Below are 20,251 nucleotides of genomic sequence, written 5' to 3' on the forward strand. Positions count from 1 at the left end.
ATTGCTAGGGTGGGGCATTTTTTGCCTCTGGGGGTATTCTTAGGCCTTCTAACACCAGGCCTTAGAAGCAGTGGGAGAAGTCAAGGGAAGACCGGAAAAGCTCTGGGTCCTTCCGAGATTTTATTTGAAACGGGTCAAGAATCCAGCAACTTAAAAGACAATTTGTCTTCCCGAGCTGCATGATCAGTAAACAGGCAGGTAAATGCTAGCTGTTTGTGCCAGGGTTCAGAGTGCCCTTAGAAGAGAGGACTCTGAAATACCACAGTCCGAGACACATCCTGGTGGGAAGTGGTTTCCGCACAGCCCTTTCCACCTTCCTCTTCCTTGCAGTGTTTGAATTTTGTAAGGGGGAGTGCTACTCTCCCATCCTTGTTGAAGCGTGGGGAGTCAAAATGTGTATGGTGAAATTTTTGCGTGGCTGGATATGCCCGTTTCTTGGTTTACTTTGCTCAGGCTGGTTATTGGAAACCTCCGTGTACTATATTAGAATTATAGTTGTGTTTTGCGGAGACACCACAGTAGTAGGCCAGCGGAGGATCTTTGGGAAATCACATACTCACCTGGACTTTGGTTTCCTTTTTCTTCAAAATGAAGGAATGAGGCTAGATCTTCTAAGAGCTTTTTGAGCCCTTAACCTGTTGACCTTAGAGCAAAGCTTTTGGTTCCCACAAATTGCCCCATACAGACTTTAACTCCTTATGTAGCTTGAAGCTCTAAGTCTCTGGATAGTGAGTACCCTAAAGTATCTAAAAGCCACTACTTTGGGTAATGTTAGGTGTTTTTTCTTTTCGTGTATATTATGTATGGGAAAGTAGAGCATATGTCCAGTTTAACAAAGAATTACAATGCTTACTCCCAAGTCACCATCAAGAAGAAGAACATTGCCAGCACTTTAGAGGCCCCCTGGATTACAGCTGCACGTTTGGGGGTTAAAAACAAAGCATGACTGACTGCTAAAAAATCTGACCCTTGTGTAACTAACATTTTTGAGTCCATATAATGTTTGTGAGTTGTAGGTAGATAACATGAGTTTTCAGGAAACAAATTTGCTACCTCCTTTAGCCCACCAGTATGGGACTAAATGGGTTGGTTTCACACTGATCTGAGATCATTCGTTGTTCCATATCAGCTCTGCCAGTTTTCTGTTTTACATAACTGTTCTTGTGTAAAAGTCCTCTTGCAAAGTTGAACTTCCATGTCAGCAATTTAGAATCATTTCTCACATGAGACACCTGAGCAAAACGTAGGTTGAAATATTTTGTTTTTGATGCTTCATTTGTCTGTTTTGTAAATGCCACATGGAAGAAGTGATTTGCATTTACTTTTTATGCACTACATAGAAAGCATGAGTTGTAGTGCTACTGAAAATGCCTTAAGGTTTAACCTTAAGATGCCGTAAGATTGTCTTAAATCAATTTGTTCATTAGGCAGTTGATTTGATAGTCTGGATGAATCAGGGTTCTAAGTTAAGGATGTACAGAGGAAGGAAAGTAGTTAAGGTAGAGAGGTAGAAAGGTGAGCCTACTTTAAAAGATGGATTCAGCACAGTGACCTCGGGCCAAGTGGTCTGTGAGGCAGGCTTTGGATAGAGTCGGGGTAGAAACCCCTCCATGAAGAGCTGAGATGTCCATTGTTGCTTTCAAATGAGGGGCTACTTTCTGATTGGAAAAGAAAGGACCCTTTTGTTCAGCGCTAATGGCAGTACTGTCTTCTAGCATAGAATAAGATATGTATTTTTTGGGGCGCCTGGGTGGCACAGCGGTTAAGCCTCTGCCTTCGGCTCAGGGCGTGATCCCGGCGATCTGGGATCGAGCCCCGCATCAGGCTCTTCTGCTGTGAGCCTGCTTCTTCCTCTCCCACTCCCCCTGCTTGTGTTCCCTCTCTCGATGCCTGTCTCTATCTCTGTCAAATAAATAAATAAAATCTTAAAAAAAAAAAAAAAAGATATGTATTTTTTGTGGAGAGCAAAGCATTGGGCAGAATTTTTAAACATACTTTTTAAAAATATATGTATGTTTAGTTCAGTAGTGCTGTGAAAACTTCTTAGCAATTCTATTTTCTATTTGTTTTCACTACTTGTATAGATACCTCAGCGGACCAATTTTTAGTCCCTTTTTGTGCATGTTTTACATTTCATATGAAAAGGGAAATTATAGGAAAGATTATGTAGAAAGAGAACAGAGGGGAAGAAAAGTAAAGTTGTGGGCTTTTTTTTTTTTCTTGAGTTTTAAAAATGTTACCAAAAACCAGATTACTCCCAAAAAGATGACATTCTTTCTTCTCTGCCAGTTATCATGATTCTGTCTTAATTCTGCTGTGATTTATATCATGTCAAGCTTTTGACTGTTGTAGAGATGTCACCCTGATACAGTCAGGAAAGCCTTTAAAATACTGGATTGGGATGACTGACTTTCTTTTTCTGCCATTCCATGTCACAGCCCTCCTACGGAATTATGGTTGGTTTTCAAAATGCTAAAGTGAGAGTGGTAGAAAAACTAGTTTGGGGGGAGATGTAGCTACTGTTGTAACCAGTTTGACGTTAAACATTGTAATATTGTGGCATGCCTCATTTTGATATGAAGGTAAAACTTCTCCTGTTGGTTCATCTTGTTTTCTGTTAGTCTCAGGATAATGATCATGTATTTGAAATGACAGCCTGCAGTTAAGGGGGGGGGGGGGTTGTGGTCATGGGAACCTTTAAAGTTTAATCTGCCAAATCAGCTGATCTTGACCTCATTAGCTGGCACTATATTTCAAACTTTCTGAGTTTAACTGGCTTAGACTCATTTTTTGGTTTGGTGTTGAGAGAGAAGAGATACTCATTCCGACCTGTGTTGGCCTGTACTTCCTCTCTATAAACAGTTGAAAGAATTTATCTTCCTCCACCTGAATCCCCTCCCCTTTTTTTTGTCTTCTCCTTGTCTCTGCTGACTTCACATTATTTTCTCTCCTCGTTTTCTCTAGATTACAGTACCTACAGCCAAGCTGCAGCCCAGCAGGGGTAAGTCAGTCTTTTATAACCGTACTTTGGGTGTGATTGATTATAATGTTTTTAGAGCACCAAGCCTCCTGGAGTTGTGGAGGATTTCGTAATGGAATCTGAATGTTCTATATTCAGTTCTTGCATTTAATTTCTCTTACAGCTACAGTGCATACACCGCCCAACCCACTCAAGGATATGCACAGACCACCCAGGTAATCTTTAAGATAATTATATGTGGTTACATCCTCAAACAAAATATCTCTGTCAGCCATTAAAACAATAGCTAGTACAGCTCTTTTTTAAAAATCAGGTAATGGAAAAGTATGATATGCTTATAATCATAAAAATACTCAGGCATTTTAAACTTTCACAGTGGGAGTGCCGTTATAAATGACACTATCCCCAAACTGGGAGTTGCTAGCTCTCCACACCTTTCTAGTATCATTTCTCAAGTTAAGTGCCTTGCTCAGTAGTTGGTCCTTCTACATATTGTATTATGTTTAAATTTATTTAATTTTACAGTGGTTCTGCAGAAGAAGGGTTATCAGGACATTTTGCAAATAAAATTGGCAGTGCATAGATAGGTCGTTTGCCGGTGGTCACATAGTAAATAGCAGGGTCAGCTCTGTATGGCTGCCTAGCTACAGAGCTTCTGAGCCCTTTCCAGTACGTGAGTTTGTGTTTAAAAGCCTAGGCCAACAGTTTCTAGAAATTAGCGTCCTAGTGTTCTCAAGACCACTTTGAATTCTGAAATGGTCCGTGACATAAAATGGATACTAGTAACTCTGCCATTGAAACATTCTAGGATAGACAGAAGTGTGATATCTCTGGCAGATCTTACATAACTGGTCATTCAAATCTAGAATGTGATTGTGTTAGTATCTGGAAGAATACCTCATTTCTTGCCAGGTTTTAAGTATTACCGATGTCCTAGTTCAAAAGACAGTTGTTGATATGTTAACCTTAAGGAGACTTGCAGTGTTTTAGTTCATTTTCTTTGAAGTGGTGTAAGGTTTTAAATCTGGTTTTCAAAACTAACAGATTTTAATCCCATTTTCATTTTCTTTCTCTTGGTTCACTTTGTCTTCCTAACATTTGTTTCCAGTTGCTAAAACGGTGCTACCCTAAGTGCGGGCAATTACACACCTGTTCCGTTATTGCCCATCCCTTGAGAGTCTTGTTAATCTCCTGTATAGTGAACTAGAGTCTGCCTCATTATCTCAGGAACTTTTTTGTAGTTAAGTTTATAAAAATATGAGTGGATTAGATAAGGGAGTAAGCATTCATGATACTGTGATCACCTGTCTGTTTTTTACAATCTTTACTAGAAAGCAGTATTTTTGGCTTTGGTTCTTCCAATTTAGAGACTTAGAAATAAGTCGATCTGTTTTTTTGCTAAAATCTAAGGTTTATATATGAACTTCTTGCATCCATTTTCTTTGAGCAGGCATATGGGCAGCAAAGTTATGGAACCTATGGACAGCCCACTGATGTCAGCTATACCCAGGCTCAGACCACTGCGACCTATGGGCAGACTGCCTATGCAACTTCTTATGGACAGCCTCCCGCTGGTAAGGCCTGCGTTGGAGAGACTTTGGGGTCATAGCCACTGGGGTGTTTGCTAAGAGTCTTGTTATTTATGTTCTCAGGTGTATATTCTGTTCCATACCTTGGCATCTGAGGATCCTTTATTCTTAGGAGGAACTATTTTTTTCTTTTTCTTTTTTTTTCCCCCCCTTTCCCTTATATTCTTCTAAAGGATTTCTGATAGATTGTGGGTGGGATAATTTCCTTTTTAACTATTTCATACAGTATATCGAATAATCTTATAACAAAATGGAGAATATATAAAAGATTATGCTAATGGTAATACTGGGTAAGAATGAGCCTTCTTAAAGTGAGCTGCTTAAAATCAAACTGATTTTCACATCTGTTTGCTTCATCTGATAGTGTACCCTCTACTTTTTGTTTTGTGCTTTCCACAGTAGAAGGGACCAGTACAGGTTTGACTATCCTGCTCATTCTTGCATGGGAAATGCTTTCCATCTTGTCTAACCTTGTAATGTTGACCCTTTAGGTGTTTTCATCTGTTTAACCCTCAAACTTTCTAACATCACACACAACAAGGTGCTAATGGGAAATTGCTTCAGGTGCCATTCACAGATCCATGTCCTTTTCTTTATGTGATTTTGGGAAAGGTTTTGCTTTATTTTACATTATTTTGTGTCAAGCCTTAATAATAGTTGTTCACCTTCCCAAAGGTATTTCAGATGACTGTTCCCCAGCTGATTCCCCCTATTCCCTGAAGGATAGGTTGCATGAGTAGATTTATTTAGAGGAACAGACTGCCACCCTGCATGTAATGTTTGTCTCTTGGTTGGTTTTCAGTCCAGATACATTTTATTTTCTGTTTTAAGTGTTAATGAATTATTTTAATTCATAGTATGTCTTAAATAACAGTATTCCAGGGAGCTAAAAAAAAAATAAACTACTCTGAGAATTAGAATAACTTGTATCCTAATACTAGGATTGAGTGGAGTATGTGAAAATTTACAAGAATTTTTATGTTCAGTGCTTTGTAACATTTTTGAATCACTACCTTCTTCCCACCCACCCACTCCTATCTTTATTATTATAAGAGAATATTGAATACAGAAATCTTAAAAATGTAAAAACTCTTATTTTCAAACTGTTTTCAGTTCCCTAAGTTATATGTAGCCTTATCTCAGTCTTTAGTAGAGGAAAAACCTGTATCTGTTATTTCTCTCCTTGAGTGATAATTTATCTCCTTGAGAGTCCTGGATTTGATGGGCATTGTAACTAATGTGTATCTCAAATTGGATGGGCAGTGTTTATATTTTTACTGGTGTTAGCTGCAACTGTAGGGAAAGCCGGAGCTAGAACTATGCAGTTTGGATCTTTAGCACAGAATTTTGAAATTGTGAGATGTTCTTTACATATTCAAGCTATTTCCATTTTTTTATTGATAATGATTAATATATAATACTAATTCTAGGTTTACAACCTATTGGTTCCATATTTGTATATGTTGTGAAATGATTGCCACAGAAAATCTAGTTAACATCCATCGGCACATAACAGTTAAATTTTTTTTCTTGCAATGAGAACATTTAAGATCTATTCTCTCATCAACTTTAAAACATACAATACAGTTCGTTAACTATAGGCACCATGATGTAGGTTACATTCTTCAGATTTATTTATTTTGTAACCAGAAGATTGTAGCTTTTGACCACCTTCTTTTTTTTTTTGTTTGTTTTTTTTTGTTTTTTTTTTAAGATTTTATTTATTTATTTGACAGCACATACAAGCAGGGGAAGTGGCAGGCGAAGGGAGCGCAGGAAGCAGGCTCCCTGCTTTGCAGGGACCTGGATGTGGGGCTGGATCCCAGGACCCTGGGATCATGAAGGCAGACACTTAACTGACTAAGCCACCCAGGCGTCCCAACCTTCCTTCATTTTTAAAAAATAAGTATCGTTTGAAAATAAATAATACAGCTTAGATTAAGCCTTTGGCGTCTCTAGACCGTTTTATTAGGGATATGATAAAGTCATTTATAGGAAACACGGGGATCTTCTAGATTCTCTAGAGTCCTGTGTTCTCATTGTCATTAATTGAACAGGTCCCACCATGAGCACAAAAACATAGGACTTTTTTTTTTTTTTTTTAAGATTTATTTATTTATTTATGTGACAGAGAGAGACAGCCAGCGAGAGAGGGAACACAAGCATGGGGAGTGGGAGAGGAAGAAGCAGGCTCATAGCGGAGGAGCCTGATGTGGGGCTCGATCCCGTAACGCCGGGATCACGCCCTGAGCCGAAGGCAGACGCTTAAGGACTGCGCCACCCAGGCGCCCCTAAACATAGGACATTCTGATACAGAAACTAGTGGCTTTGATGAGCAAGAAACTGCACTTAATAAGGACTGTTAGTATGGATTTTATAGTTTATGGAGAATCATACATACCTCCCTTAATGCTCCCATCAACCTTTGGAGTGTAGACACCAGAATTAAACCTGATGGGCAAACTGAGGCTGAACCAAACTTAAGTTAGGACCCTCTCAGGTAGTAAGCACACTTTTTTCCATACTTCAGGCTGTCTTTACACATAAAAGTCGTTGGATGATTACTGAAAGGAATGTAGAGAAGACCCTTTTCTCTTAATAGAATTTTTTTAATTAAGCATTAAAAGTGGCCATATATGGGGCGCCTGGGTAGTGCAGTCGTTAAGCGTCTGCCTTCGGCTCAGGGCGTGATCCCGGCGTTCCGGGATCGAGTCCCACATCAGGCTCCTCCGCTGGGAGCCTGCTTCTTCCTCTCCCACTCCCCTGCTGTGTTCCCTCTCTCACTGGCTCTCTCTCTGTCAAATAAATAAATAAAATCTTTAAAAATAATAATAAAATAAAAGTGGCCATATAAATCTCATTTCATTAATTAGAATAGAAACTTTAGTTTTTACTGTTCAAGTTGAACAAAAATTTTGGTTGATTTCTGTAATGTTTATTACTTTTTTTCTTAAAGTCATCAGCACAGAATAGACGTGTTGTCTTTTGCCGTTGGTCTTTTTTATTGTCATTAAATCATTTTGCTCTGTTAATTTTTGTTCATTTGCCTGGCTGTTTGTGTGGGTACTAGAGATTAATTAAAAGATTATTAACTAACCCGGTGTCTATTACCGTAATCTTCAGCACTCCAAGGCTCTAACAGTTACTGCGTGGTTTTATAATATCAGTTACTGCCCTGATCAGTCTTCGTTTGCTGCTGCTGTTGTTGTTGTTGTTGTTTTTAATTGCCCTTGCGAATCTTTTAGATGGCCTTGTCATCATGTAGGGGGAAAAATCTGTGTAGGAGTAACAGGGTAGGTGGAATTAGAGTCCAGTTAAATTTAAATAAATGAGTGCTTTATATGCTTGACATTAGGACTCTGCAGAGACTTTTAAATCACATAAACAGATGAACGACATGCCAACTCAAAAAACTTCATTGCTTGGGGCTCTTTGTTTTGTGCATTATGCTTTTATACACGTTTCAGGCTAGCAGTTTTGAGAAGGAAATTACTGTCTGTGTGTGTAATTAATTTCAGAATTTCCCCTAAAATGTTGGAATGGGGAAAAAAAGTATTACACTCTGTGCTACAGGAGGTGACGCTTAAGGTTGTACAAAGAGAAGTTGGTAGTTGTCGTTGGCTAGTAAGTTGTGTGTATAGTGAAGATACTTTGTTCTAACTGAGGTTTAAGGCCCTAAATTTTAACTAAAATGAGTGATCTTAATTCAAGATAGTTTTAAGTACTGAAACTCTTTTACTTTAGTGAGATGTAGACTATTTTTTGATGGATGTAAATGCTGAGAACTAGACCTTTGTATTGCATGGCTGGCTTGTGTTCATTGACCATGAGAGGGAGTCAGAGAGAAGAGCCCAGCACCAGGAAAGGTTATAACACATCTCACAGGCGGAGGACTCAAGTTAGGAGTGGGGGGGTGGGGTGGCGGGGAGGTGGCTTTTGTCCCACTACAAGCCCAAATTCCAGATAATGAAAGGGTTTTCATCCTGCCTCATCTGGTAGAGGCAGGAACTAGGGAGAGACCCTACCTTAGTTTGCCTCCTACCTGTGAACACAGCAGGTCTTTGTGGTACTTGGTTAGGGGACCAGCATGGGGCTAGCTCTAGGGTCTACTTTCAATATTTCCAAACAGGAAAAAGACCTTTTTGCTTGTGGTGGGTAAATAAGAAAGGAATGGAGGTGGGTAATTTGATGACAAGCCTAGAATCTTAGATGGTTTCATCATGTGAAAAACATTTACCCATTAAAGGTTTATTTGCAGAGTATTAAGTAAAATTATTTACCAGAAAGGTCAAATAAGATAACCTGTGTTGGTTACACTTAAGCAAATGTAATTTGTAGTATCTTATTACTCAAGTGCCTTTTCAAAATTTAGTGCTGGTAACAAGCATCTTTTTAGTTGTTACTGAAACAAAAGTAGTAGTTCTTGGACATCTCCCACCGAAAATAAACACACGTTCTCTGGGATTTCAGTTTCCTTTAATTAAACATGAACTCCCCATGTTGGAATGCTTGGGACTGAAAGCAAAGTAATTCCAAATTACAGGCTTTAATGCTAAAACTATTACCTGGATCATTATTTTTAGCTATTTTAGCATTGTGTCATTGCCTTTTCCCTTTCTGGGACGTTTTATTCCTGCTTGAGAGTGTTTTGGGATACTTAACTAGTTGAGGAAATTGTTAAGGCCTGCTAGCAAGACCAGTATAGGTTCCCCAAAAGTAGACTTTTTTCCTATTGAATCCAGAGGGAAGGTGCAGCAGGAACCTTGTTTTCTGTACCAACACTTTATGTAGCGTACCCTGTTTCCTCCTTTTTGTTAGGTGTGATTTTAGAGCTTAAGAGAGTGCTGTGCTGAAAACTGGGTACTTTCAGACAACTTAGGCTTTAAATATTGGTTTGTTGCTACTCATACTAGAGGGGAAGTATTTAAAGGGGCTAAATATTGTGATGGTTTAAAGTAGATGGTTTACAAATTGTTTTGTTAACAAGTGTCTAGGCAGCTCTCTGAGGTGCCAGAAATCTCACGTAGTTCTCCTTTGTTCTAGGTTATACTACTCCAACTGCCCCCCAGGCATACAGTCAGCCTGTCCAGGGGTACGGCACTGGTGCTTACGATACCACCACTGCTACGGTCACTACCACCCAGGCCTCCTATGCAGCTCAGTCTGCTTATGGCACTCAGCCTGCTTACCCAGCCTATGGGCAGCAGCCGGCAGCCACCGCACCTGCAAGGTAAGGCCACACTCCCCTAGTCCTTACGCTAGAGCACATCAGCCTGTTTTGGGAAAGAGCAGTTATGCACACTTAGAGAATCCAGGGCTTTACTCCTTTGTAATGGTTACTCTTAGACTTGCTTTTAGAGGTTGACTGTGTGCGTATAGTCATCACAGTAATGCTCTAGAACACACCGCAGATACATCGTTCTCCGTTCAGTAGAGAAATGGTGCCACCCGGGGACCAAGATGAGGAATGTCACTGGCCGATGTCTAGTTTGTAGATAGCTAGTTTCAGAAGAGTGACTTTTTAGGGTAGGAGGAGACTATTACATATACTTTAGCAAACCCAGGGGGGAAAAATGGAGTGTGTTTTTTCCTTCGCAACAGAACAAGTGATAGAATTGTTTTTATTGGTTTTATTACCCTTGTAAATGGATAACAGTTTTCTCTTTGGGAAAAACATGGCAGTTCACAATACAGGGGAGGTGGGAAGTCATACACTGGTGTCTCAGTTGAAGGAATTAACATTTTTTCTGTATTATGTAGTGGCTTGGTCACCTAAATATCACAGGCAAGTATATATTCTTAACTGGGTACCCTGCCTTGGTGTGAATATTTGGGCAGTTTCATACTCCATGACTAATTAGCAGGTCAACAGTATTGATTATTACTTAACAGAAGATTTCAGGTCTTTGCTTTAGGCAATGCACATAGGTGGCTTCTGCATACAGTCTTGAAGGAACATTGAATTCTGATTTGAAAGAAGACTTTTTAGGGAATAAACAAGAGATCAACTTGTAACCTAGACTTTTTGCCTACTGTAGAGGTAAGAACTTAGCTCTGGCAGACACTCATGAAATTACTTCTAAAGTGCACAGTGAGTAATCAGAGCTACTTGGTAGTTTACATCCGCTGGACATCCTGTGCAGCGGGTAGATTAAACTAACTCGCTGATTCCTATAGGGCTCTGTCTCAGCTGACCTAGGCATTTCATTTCAGAATGTTACCAACTATTTGAAGTCCCATTTGATGATCCATTGCAACAGTATATCCAAGCCATAGCCAGGGTCGGGGGGGTGTTATATATTAACTGGGGGTTTTTTGTTTGTTTTGGGAGGGTGGTGTTTTGTTTTTGTTTTTTTTGGGTTTTTTGTGTGGGTTTTTTCCCCCCTTGGTTTTCAGTCCTTACCACTTTAAAACTGTCTCATGATCAATGTCAGCTACTCCCTTTTCCACTGGAAAGAGGGGGCTTGTGACTTATTTCAGCTCTGGAGAAACCAGTACTTCCACATCCTATCTGGTTTGCCTGCTGATTCTTGGGGGTTCGCTTAAAATAGTTCAAGCTGACTTTGCTACAGTCTTGTTGCAAACTGTTAGGGCTAAGAGGTAATAGAAAACGGGGGGGGGGGTTCTTTTTTTCTCCTTTGGGATTGGGATTGGTTTTATTTAATATTTCCCAGTTCATCCAAGCATTGCTGAGAGCTGGAGCTGGGGGGGGGGGTGTTCCCTCCCCTACTTTGGTATTTCCATTATGGAGACTTTCAGGCAAGGTTAGGTTTATTTATGGCAGTCGAAATTAGGAAATGTATTTTCAGTCTATTCTTAATAAACGAGAAACTTAAACTCACAATAATCCAAATTTGTAAATGCTGTAAACTTATATAAATGTTACTCTAACTGACACTTTTGTATTGTTAAAGTTAACTTGTCTGTCTTCAGTTTTTGGGGGGGGGGGAGCATTTTCTTCCCTAACAAATCACCTCCCCTCCCAGTCACTTAAATTGGCAATAGAAAATATTGTAACTGCCTTCGATAGCTGCTAATGTGGAACCAGTGGAACATGTTGGTATCTCATCTGTGGGTGTGATTAATTCTCCCCCGTTCTTAATGTTCTCTTCAGCAAATACAGTTGGACCGAGACTGGGTTTGATGTAGTTCAGTTGACAATCGTATTTACTTCCAAGCTCAGTCCTAACATTGCACAGAGTTATATGGTTGAGGGAAAAAAGTCTTACTTTTTTATTTCTCCTTTTAGACCGCAGGATGGTAACAAACCCGCTGAGACTAGTCAACCTCAATCTAGCACAGGGGGTTACAACCAGCCCAGCCTAGGATATGGACAGAGTAACTACAGTTATCCCCAGGTGCCTGGGAGCTACCCCATGCAGCCAGTTACGGCACCACCATCTTACCCTCCTACCAGGTCAGTATCTTTGTTCTCATGGCCAGTGAGCTAGTAGAATAACGGTTTTTTTCAGGCTGTGGACCTCCTTGCTTCTTCCTCGGGTGAAATGGGTTGTCTGACTCTCCCAGTGATGATCCTGACCACGCAGTGTTACATTAAGACCTCAGTCTTAGGTTCCTGTAGCAGTACCTGGCAGTCAGTAACTCTTCTCTCTAAACACAAACATTTTTACCACTCTAGCTTCTTCCTTTTAATTTTCCTTCTAGTTAATTCAGATGGATGAGAAACAGAAGTATGTGAAAGCAGGTGAACCCAAGCATAGAAGCCACCTTCCCCAGTGCAGTGAGGGTGGGAACGTGGAAGACATGAACAGAAAGGAAAGAAAGAAACTTCATTTTAGTCATTTCATATGTAGCTTAACTCACAGGTCCATTCATACACAACTCTTTTTTTAAGATTTCAACTTACTTACTTATTTGACAGAGCATGCACAAGCAGGGGAAGAGGGAGAGGCAGGCTCCCCCTGAGCAGGGAGCCCGATGCAGGACCCTGGGGTCATGACCTGAGCCAAAGGCAGACGCTTAACCGACTGAGCACCCAGGCGCCCCCATGTACAAGTCTTCTAATGACTGGGCCAGGGCTTTTCATGTGCAGATTTATTCTGCACTCTGTGGGTTATGTGAACCACTCTAGCAGCTAGGTGTCTCGTTTGGGTTTCTTGTAAAATAGAGGAAGAGCTGCAAGGTTTGTCACTCATATTTAATTAGAAGCAAGTTTTCAAATGAACTGTCTGAATTGTGTCCTAAAGTGTTAACTTAGTTTTGCTAGAGGTAGTGCTTCCCTTTTTTGCACTCCATTTCACTGGCTTACACATGCAAGTGCAGCAGGTGTGAACAGGTTTGGGAACAAAATACAGCTGACCGGGTACGTGTGCAGCGTGGAGCAGCAGTGGGCAGGGCTTACAGCAGTCCTTCCACAGCCCGCCTGTGCCCGTACTGCTGAGAGTCGTGTGGCCAAGTGAAGAGGTACCCTCAGTAAAGAGGGGCTTTTGAGTCTGTACAGCCATGTCGGGGGATGTGATAGAGGTTTAGTTTAGTTGTACTTTTAAATATAATGTCTTTTTAAATTTTCGTTACCATAGTTCATCTGAAGTTTAATAGCAGTTCTTTCGAGCTTTGTTTCTATGTAAAAAGGTATCATTGGTTAGTCTCCTTGCTGTGTAGTTGACCTGTCAAGAGATGAAGATCCAGGGGCACCTGGGTGGCACAGTCGTTAAGCGTCTGCCTTCGGCTCAGGGCGTGATCCCACCGTTCTGGGATCGAGCCCCACATCAGGCTCCTCCGCTGGGAGCCTGCCTCTTCCTCTCCCACTCCCCCTGCTTGTGTTCCCTCTCTCACTGGCTGTCTCTGTCAAATAAATAAATAAAATCTTAAAAAAAAAAAAAAAGAAGATCCACTTAATATTCTTGTGCAGTTCCTTGATTCTCAAGTTTCCTTATTCATCTTTTCTTCGTTGAGATTTCGTAGATGATCAGGCATGTCTGAAAGTGTGAAACTGTATACGGTATATAGCAAAACAGCTTGACACGTGGACAGATGTCAAGAGAAAATTGCCATATTTGTGTGGCAGCACACACATCGGGCAGCCTGCTACCTTCAGGACAGTCACTGTCAGAACTGAAGGGGAATTGTTGGAGGCGGGCCTAGCGCGGCTGTACTTAACTGCCTCCTTTGCCTCGGGGGCTTTTCCATGGAGTGCACATGCACTTTTTCCTCCCTTAATGCGGCCAACACCAAACTCCCAAATGTGCCTTGAATTTAATTGAAAACTATGGTTTTAAGGGCGTGGGAGGTAAAAGAGGAGACTCTAAGGGTTGTATATTGTATAGATTGGTTTTCAATGGTTTTCCCCTTCTTTGGATTTAAAGCTTTATTCTGAATACAAAAATATTTGCTTATTTTAAATTCGAACTGTTGATATGTAGAAAGTAACTGTTTTTAAGGGTTTCTGTGTCACATGCTATGAATGTCTCTTATACTTAAGGGGCTTGAAGAAATAACGAGCCTCTCCTTCCTAAAAAACTTTTTTTCTTTCTTTCAGCTACTCCTCTACACAGCCGACTAGTTATGATCAGAGCAGTTACTCTCAGCAGAACACCTATGGGCAGCCGAGCAGCTATGGACAGCAGAGTAGCTATGGTCAACAAAGCAGCTATGGGCAGCAGCCGCCCACTAGTTATCCCCCCCAAACTGGATCCTACAGCCAGGCTCCAAGTCAATATAGCCAACAGAGCAGCAGCTACGGGCAGCAGAGTGAGTTGCTAAGAGAGAAAACCAAATAAGAATGATTATGTTTGGAGTTTCTGAACATGGGGAAATGCTCTTTACATTGTTTACTTTTGGACGCCAGGGCATCTTTAGGACATAACATCCTGGCTAACCGCTTGGATGTCCCATTAAAGACATGAGTGCTTTTCTCCAGTTTAATTGTTATTATGCCCTGCAAAAAAAAAAAAAAGAGAGAGAGAAAAGAGAGCTTGTAACTGACCAGAGAAAACGTTTTAAGACGCCAGCCTTGCTGTCTTTGAGGAGGTTATGCACAGTGAGTGAAGCTGGCATTCCTGTGGCCTGCCCACCCAGCTCATTATAAGGATGTGAGCAGATAGCTGTTGAAGACAACTGCAGTTTTGGTAGTCATGTAAATGCTGTGCTTTGGTTTTGGTTTTTCTTTACATCTATAAAGCAAAAACAACAAAAGTCCTTCTCATAGAACACCTAGTTTTACATGGAGAAGTAACCAAAAACTCTCAGAACTGTCTTCACAATATAATTTTTACCTGGATATTTGTTTTTCAATTAAACTCCATCTATGGGCGTGTTTCGTCACGGCTATGAGATGAGTAGTGCTTCTTAATGGAGCCCAAGCTTCAGCGACATGCTAAAGCCCTAAGAAACCTGCCTCTGGTTTTTGTTTCTTGAGATAGTTTAAAGAAGCAGCTGTCGGAGGCATCCTAGGATACAAAACCCTGTAAACTATTGACCAGAGAGCTGTTTTCTTATTTGGGTGGTTTATTCTAGGTTAACTGTTATGTAAGGTTACTTCAGCTTTAATGAACCAGCAGTTTTGGTTAAACTTAAAAGATCCTACTGATTTAGAGGTGCTTTGTCAGGTTTAAAGAAGACGGTGCCTTGGTTAGTGCCTTGAAATTGAACATTCTGTGATTCCAGGAGAAAGTACAACAGGCAGTGGTTCAAATGCTGGTCCATGGCTTACAGATGTGACTCTTTCCTCAGGTTCATTCCGACAGGACCACCCCAGTAGCATGGGTGTTTATGGGCAGGAGTCTGGAGGATTTTCCGGACCAGGAGAGAACCGGAGCATGAGTGGCCCTGATAACCGGGGCAGGGGAAGAGGGGGATTTGATCGTGGAGGCATGAGCAGAGGTGGGCGGGGAGGAGGACGCGGTGGAATGGGGTAAGAGCAAACCTTTTCTCCTTTTACCTAATTTTGTTTCATCCATAGGATTTTCAATGGAAAGAAGGGACTGAAAGACATAAGAAATTTATTTCTACATTTCCATGGACAATCTGTTGAGCCCAGGCCATCTTCTAAAACATGGAAATGTCATCTTTGTGGCATAGATTAAGTGGCAGTTCACTTTTTTTCCCTGCCAATCTACTTGGTTGGGTTGGGGAGAACAAAGAATGGTTTCGAAACTAGAGCTTTCAGTTCCCTTCATGGTTTCCAGAGGTCAAAAGCCTCTTTGGGTAACAGACTCGGGATGGAACACACACAACCCTTCTAACACCCCTAGGTTTTTAACTAATTGCCTCTGAATGGTTGTCTTGAAATACCTGGTGTATATATACTGCAGAAAAGGGAATGCAGATGTTTTCCACAATGTTTGTCCCCAACTTCTGTTTGTCCTTGGAATTGTTGAACATAATGATGAAGATCTTGGTCCCGTAACCCCTGAACTATGGCCTGAGGTGCACCTGGTACACAGAAAAGTCTAATAGCTTTTTGCAGAGTAATGTATATAATTACAGGATCACTCCCCATTGGAGATTTTGAGAAGTCTAAATCGGTTTGACCATTTTGATTGATGGCACAATCTGGTTTAGAAAATTCTGTTTAGATCAGTAACATAACCCTGCCACCTGTGCCTGCCCTTCCCCTCCCTTCTCCCGCCCCCTCTTCCCTTCCTGGTGTCTGTACTTCAATGAAGGTGAGGTATAATGTTGGTGGTTAACATGATCCAGAAGGTTTAGTTCTGTGTGTGTTCTGTCCCTATATAAACTAGTTAAAAAAAAAAAAAAGTTATGCAGAATGTTATATATTATGTATAAATTGGATTTGGTGCCACTTGGGTCAAAGAAAAATTGGGTAGGGTTTCTTTTTTTTTTTTAATAGAAATGGACTTCAAAATTAGATAAAAAGTTGATCTTTAATTTTTGTGTTCTCAAATCTGTATCCTATTGAAAGAGAACTGATTGAAAATATGGTTCTGCATATTCTGCATAACTTAAAAGTCTTTGGTGAAATCTTTATTGGAAGAAACAGTTACTTGACAACACACAAAAATTGATGAACAATTTGGTATTAAGTAAAATCAGTCTGATTTGGAGCATGTCATTCCATTATAAAGGTTTCACTTCTTTATGGATGTTTTAAAATAGACGTAGACACTTGAAATTACTATCATCACGTCTCCTCCAATCATCTAGAATTCTTAGTATTTTCCAATTGCAAAACCAGTTTCAAGTTCATTCATTTTAATACTCCAGAAGTGATAATTCTACTAATTTTGCTAGACTTTGCTAGTAGAGGGATCCCCTCTTTCTGGACAAGAAGTCTCTCCTGGAGCCATAGAAAAAAAGTTATGGCTTTCCCCCCAGGTGTTCCAGCTGACTGTGAAGCAGTCGGTTGGATCCCTTGGGGACAGGACAGGGGCATTCTCCCCTCCCCTCTTTTTCACTCTGGTGTGGTGATGGTTTTCAGTGTCTTCTGCAGGTAAGGCACTCAATGTTGTTAACATGCCCTTTTTCATTGCCTCAGTATTTTGATATTTTCATTGGCTGTTAAACGTGGAAACTTTTTAACATGCTTTGTCGCATTTATATGCTACAGGTTACAAAGTGAGAGCCTTGTATACACTTCAATACTTAAAAAGTACCCGTACTCAGTACTCAGCCGGCAGCATAATGAAAAGTGGGACTAGACACGGTGTCCATATGGAGAGGAAAAATATACATAGAATATTTTTAACAAAATGTATTCATTGTATAAATGGAATCCTTCTGTAACTTTGGTAACTGCATACTTGTTATTTGGTAATGAACCAGAGGAGGTATAATACTCTAGAATTGTGTAACATTAAAGTGTAAACTTTTGTGTTTAAAGAGAGAGAACATTTTATGGTGTGTACTTTTAAAAAGGAAACAAAGCTGCATGCAACAGCTTGAAATTGTATATTCAGGTATTGAAGGTGCAATACTGGTTAGAAAAAGCCCAGGACCTCCCACCGAGGAGCTGCCTTTAATCTTAAAGGAAAAATAAAACAGGCCCATCATGTTCCCTCCCCCTATTTACAGTATGTAAGGCAGTCATTTTATACTGCCGTCTATCCCACTGTTCTCAACTGATCCCGTGTCTATAAAGTTGCACCCCCAGTCCGTTGAGCCTCGGTATTTGTTGTAAATTCTCCTTTCACAGCGATTGTTAAATCCATTAGTGCCCTGAATTGTATGGCTTTATGCTGAAGATTGGCTGGATGCGTCCTCTGATGTGTGTTGTAGGCGTTTAATGTGGTTGTCTCCTGCTTTATTATACTGTGACTTGTTAGGAAGCCTCACTTGGCTCTCCCCTAGGAGAGGTTGAGGGTGCACCTTTATGAACATGGAAAGCAATTGCCCCAGCTTGCTACTCCTCTCTGCAACCAAGCTCTCCCTGTTTCCCAGCTGATGGGGCGGGTGTTTGGGATCAATTTTTCCCCCCTGATTTGCCAAGTATTGCACTATTAATACCAGCCCCCGAAATGAAAGGAACCAACCACACTGGTGTGTACAATCAGACAAGCAAGGTTGTGTATAAAGGAAATTTGAGCAAGCTGCCCTGAAGAAAGGCATAGTGACGAGATGAGAGAGATGCATTGTTTGGAGATGTGTTTAGCCAGTGCCCTTCTTCCCCACGAGCCCCCCCAAGGCTCAGAGCGGTACTGGCTTTTAAAGGGAAAGGCCTTCATTTCTTCGTTTATCCCCCCAGCAGCGCTGGAGAGCGAGGTGGCTTCAATAAGCCTGGTGGTAAGTTTTTGAGTATTACCATGGATAGTGTTTAAAAAAAATACAGTCAGTTTTTAGAAAACTATAATTTTTTATTAGTTTCATAAGCGGTTTAAAAATGATCTATACAAAGAGACTAATGGGTACTGCCGGCATTGTCTTAGGGGTAATAAGGCTAACCTATGGTTACAGAACAAAGGGTAACTTGAAGTATTGAGCAACTGCTTCTGTAATATGGGGGAGAATACATTTTTTAAATTTGGTTTGTTTGGAGGAAAAATTTTGACTTAGATTTAACACTAATTTGGCACATAAGCATTGAGAGTGTATTTGGTTAATGGTTTAAAAAAAGCAAACCAGCAAAGAAAAAAAAAAAAAAAGCAAAACCCTAGCAAATCTTTCACAAATGTTAAAGGGGCACTGCTCCGTTTTAGCAGTGCGGGTCATTTTGAATTTAATGAAGCCCCATCAAATGGTGGTATAGTAGATAGCTATGTGTGTTTGTAAGGTCTGGAGCTTGCAAGACGTGCACTGATAGTATTTTATATGATCTTTCCTGGTTGGCAGGACCCATGGACGAAGGACCAGATCTTGATCTAGGTAATTTTGATTCTTGAATTTCGTATCACGCTTTATAAATGAGCAGCAGCACAAAAGTAAGTGCACACTAGAGCTCAGCAGCCTGGTGGGTCAGTGTGAGCTGCTTGCTGTCAGGAGCGGTTTGGGCTCCCTTCATCCGAGCAGCTACTCATAATAGCCTTAGACAAAGGAGACCACAAGTTCCATGGCGTTCTTGTTAGTGTGGCTGGTAGTTCTCTTAGCTTTGTGGTAATTACCAGTGAGCAGTAGTGACTAGTGGATTAATCAGCCCCTGTAGATAACAGGACAATAACTCCCTTCTGTCTTCTCTGTAAGGCCCACCTGTAGACCCAGATGAAGACTGTGACAACAGTGCGATTTATGTGCAAGGCTTAAATGACAGTGTGACGCTGGATGACCTGGCAGACTTCTTTAAGCAGTGTGGGGTTGTTAGGGTAAGTACAAGCGTAACCGCGCGAGCTGGCAGATCTTCCAAATCAGGCATTTTAGAGAGATGACGTTGAAAGTTTCTGAAGATCTGACTGCTTCTGAAGTTGCCTGACTTCTTTCTGGGCTTATTGTGGTTTGTTCCTTAAAATACAAAAAAAAAAAGAAGAAGAAGAAGAAAAGTTTTTTTGTGTGTGTGTGTGTTTTTTTTTTGTTTTTTTTTTTTTAAGAAAAATACTAAACATGGTTGGGCATGCTTGACAATTCTTTCTTTATAGTTGTCAGCTAATTATAAGAATACTTACAGGGACACTTTTTTATGAAATACAGATTATAACGTACAGTTTTGAAAATAGTGAACGTTAGTATTTCTACTTCCTAGTATAAGAAGGAGAGCTTTGTGAGCATGTGGGGTATGTCTTTCTTTCCCAGTTTTATCCCTTCTCCACACTCCTGTCCCAAATTGTCCTCCTGTTCCTTTCTTTTCATAGATGTACCTTCAGTAATGGTTTGTTTTCTATAATTTTAGAGAATGTTTATTAAACACTACTATAAGGCACTGCTATTCTGGGGATACACTGGGAACGAACTAGGAACCCTTGGAGTTCACACACTGGGAAACATGGGTTCTTTGTTAGGTTGGAGGTAAAGAAACTAGGGTTTTGAGAAAGGGGGATCAGGGTCGGTGCTCAGGTCAGAAACTCAAAAAGTTTGGGAGTCCTGTATTTCGTTTGTGAATACGTCACAAATTACTCGTATGTTCTGTAATAGACAGTTGGGTCTGTCTCCGTTTGTGGTCTGTAGCCCATGCTGCAGTGAGCGCTGTCATACCCCTCTGGGCACAGTGCGGTAGCGTCTAGTGCGCGTGCAGTTGGTTCTTGTTACCTGCAGTGGTTCTGTAAAGTCACCACAAAGACTGAATTAATGGATTCTGAACCACTGCTTCTCGGGCAAGTGTGCGCACAGATACATTACA

At 40.7% G+C, this 20,251-nt stretch overlaps 1 protein-coding gene across 3 annotated transcripts in view; it reads left to right on the plus strand.

Moving 5' to 3' along the window:
- Positions 1–20,251, plus strand: part of EWSR1 (EWS RNA binding protein 1) — a 28,760-nt gene that overhangs the window by 1,287 nt on the left and 7,222 nt on the right. Inside the window, exons 2-11 of one of the 3 annotated variants that reach the window (XM_045791258.2) lie at positions 2,965–3,001; positions 3,144–3,195; positions 4,431–4,554; positions 9,613–9,799; positions 11,819–11,986; positions 14,069–14,280; positions 15,262–15,442; positions 18,233–18,270; positions 18,817–18,849; positions 19,165–19,283. In XM_045791258.2, coding sequence (XP_045647214.1) covers positions 2,965–3,001; positions 3,144–3,195; positions 4,431–4,554; positions 9,613–9,799; positions 11,819–11,986; positions 14,069–14,280; positions 15,262–15,442; positions 18,233–18,270; positions 18,817–18,849; positions 19,165–19,283 — 1,151 coding nt within the window. Of the gene's footprint in view, positions 1–2,964; positions 3,002–3,143; positions 3,196–4,430; positions 4,555–9,612; positions 9,800–11,818; positions 11,987–14,068; positions 14,281–15,261; positions 15,443–17,098; positions 18,271–18,816; positions 18,850–19,164; positions 19,284–20,251 lie in introns of those variants that run through there. The other 2 variants (XM_045791259.2, XM_045791260.2) reach the window with 2 other exon arrangements.

The sequence above is a fragment of the Ursus americanus genome, chromosome 30 (assembly GCF_024610735.1).
Source record: "Ursus americanus isolate L20-20 chromosome 30, mUrsAme1.1.p, whole genome shotgun sequence".
Lineage (NCBI taxonomy): Eukaryota > Metazoa > Chordata > Mammalia > Carnivora > Ursidae > Ursus > Ursus americanus.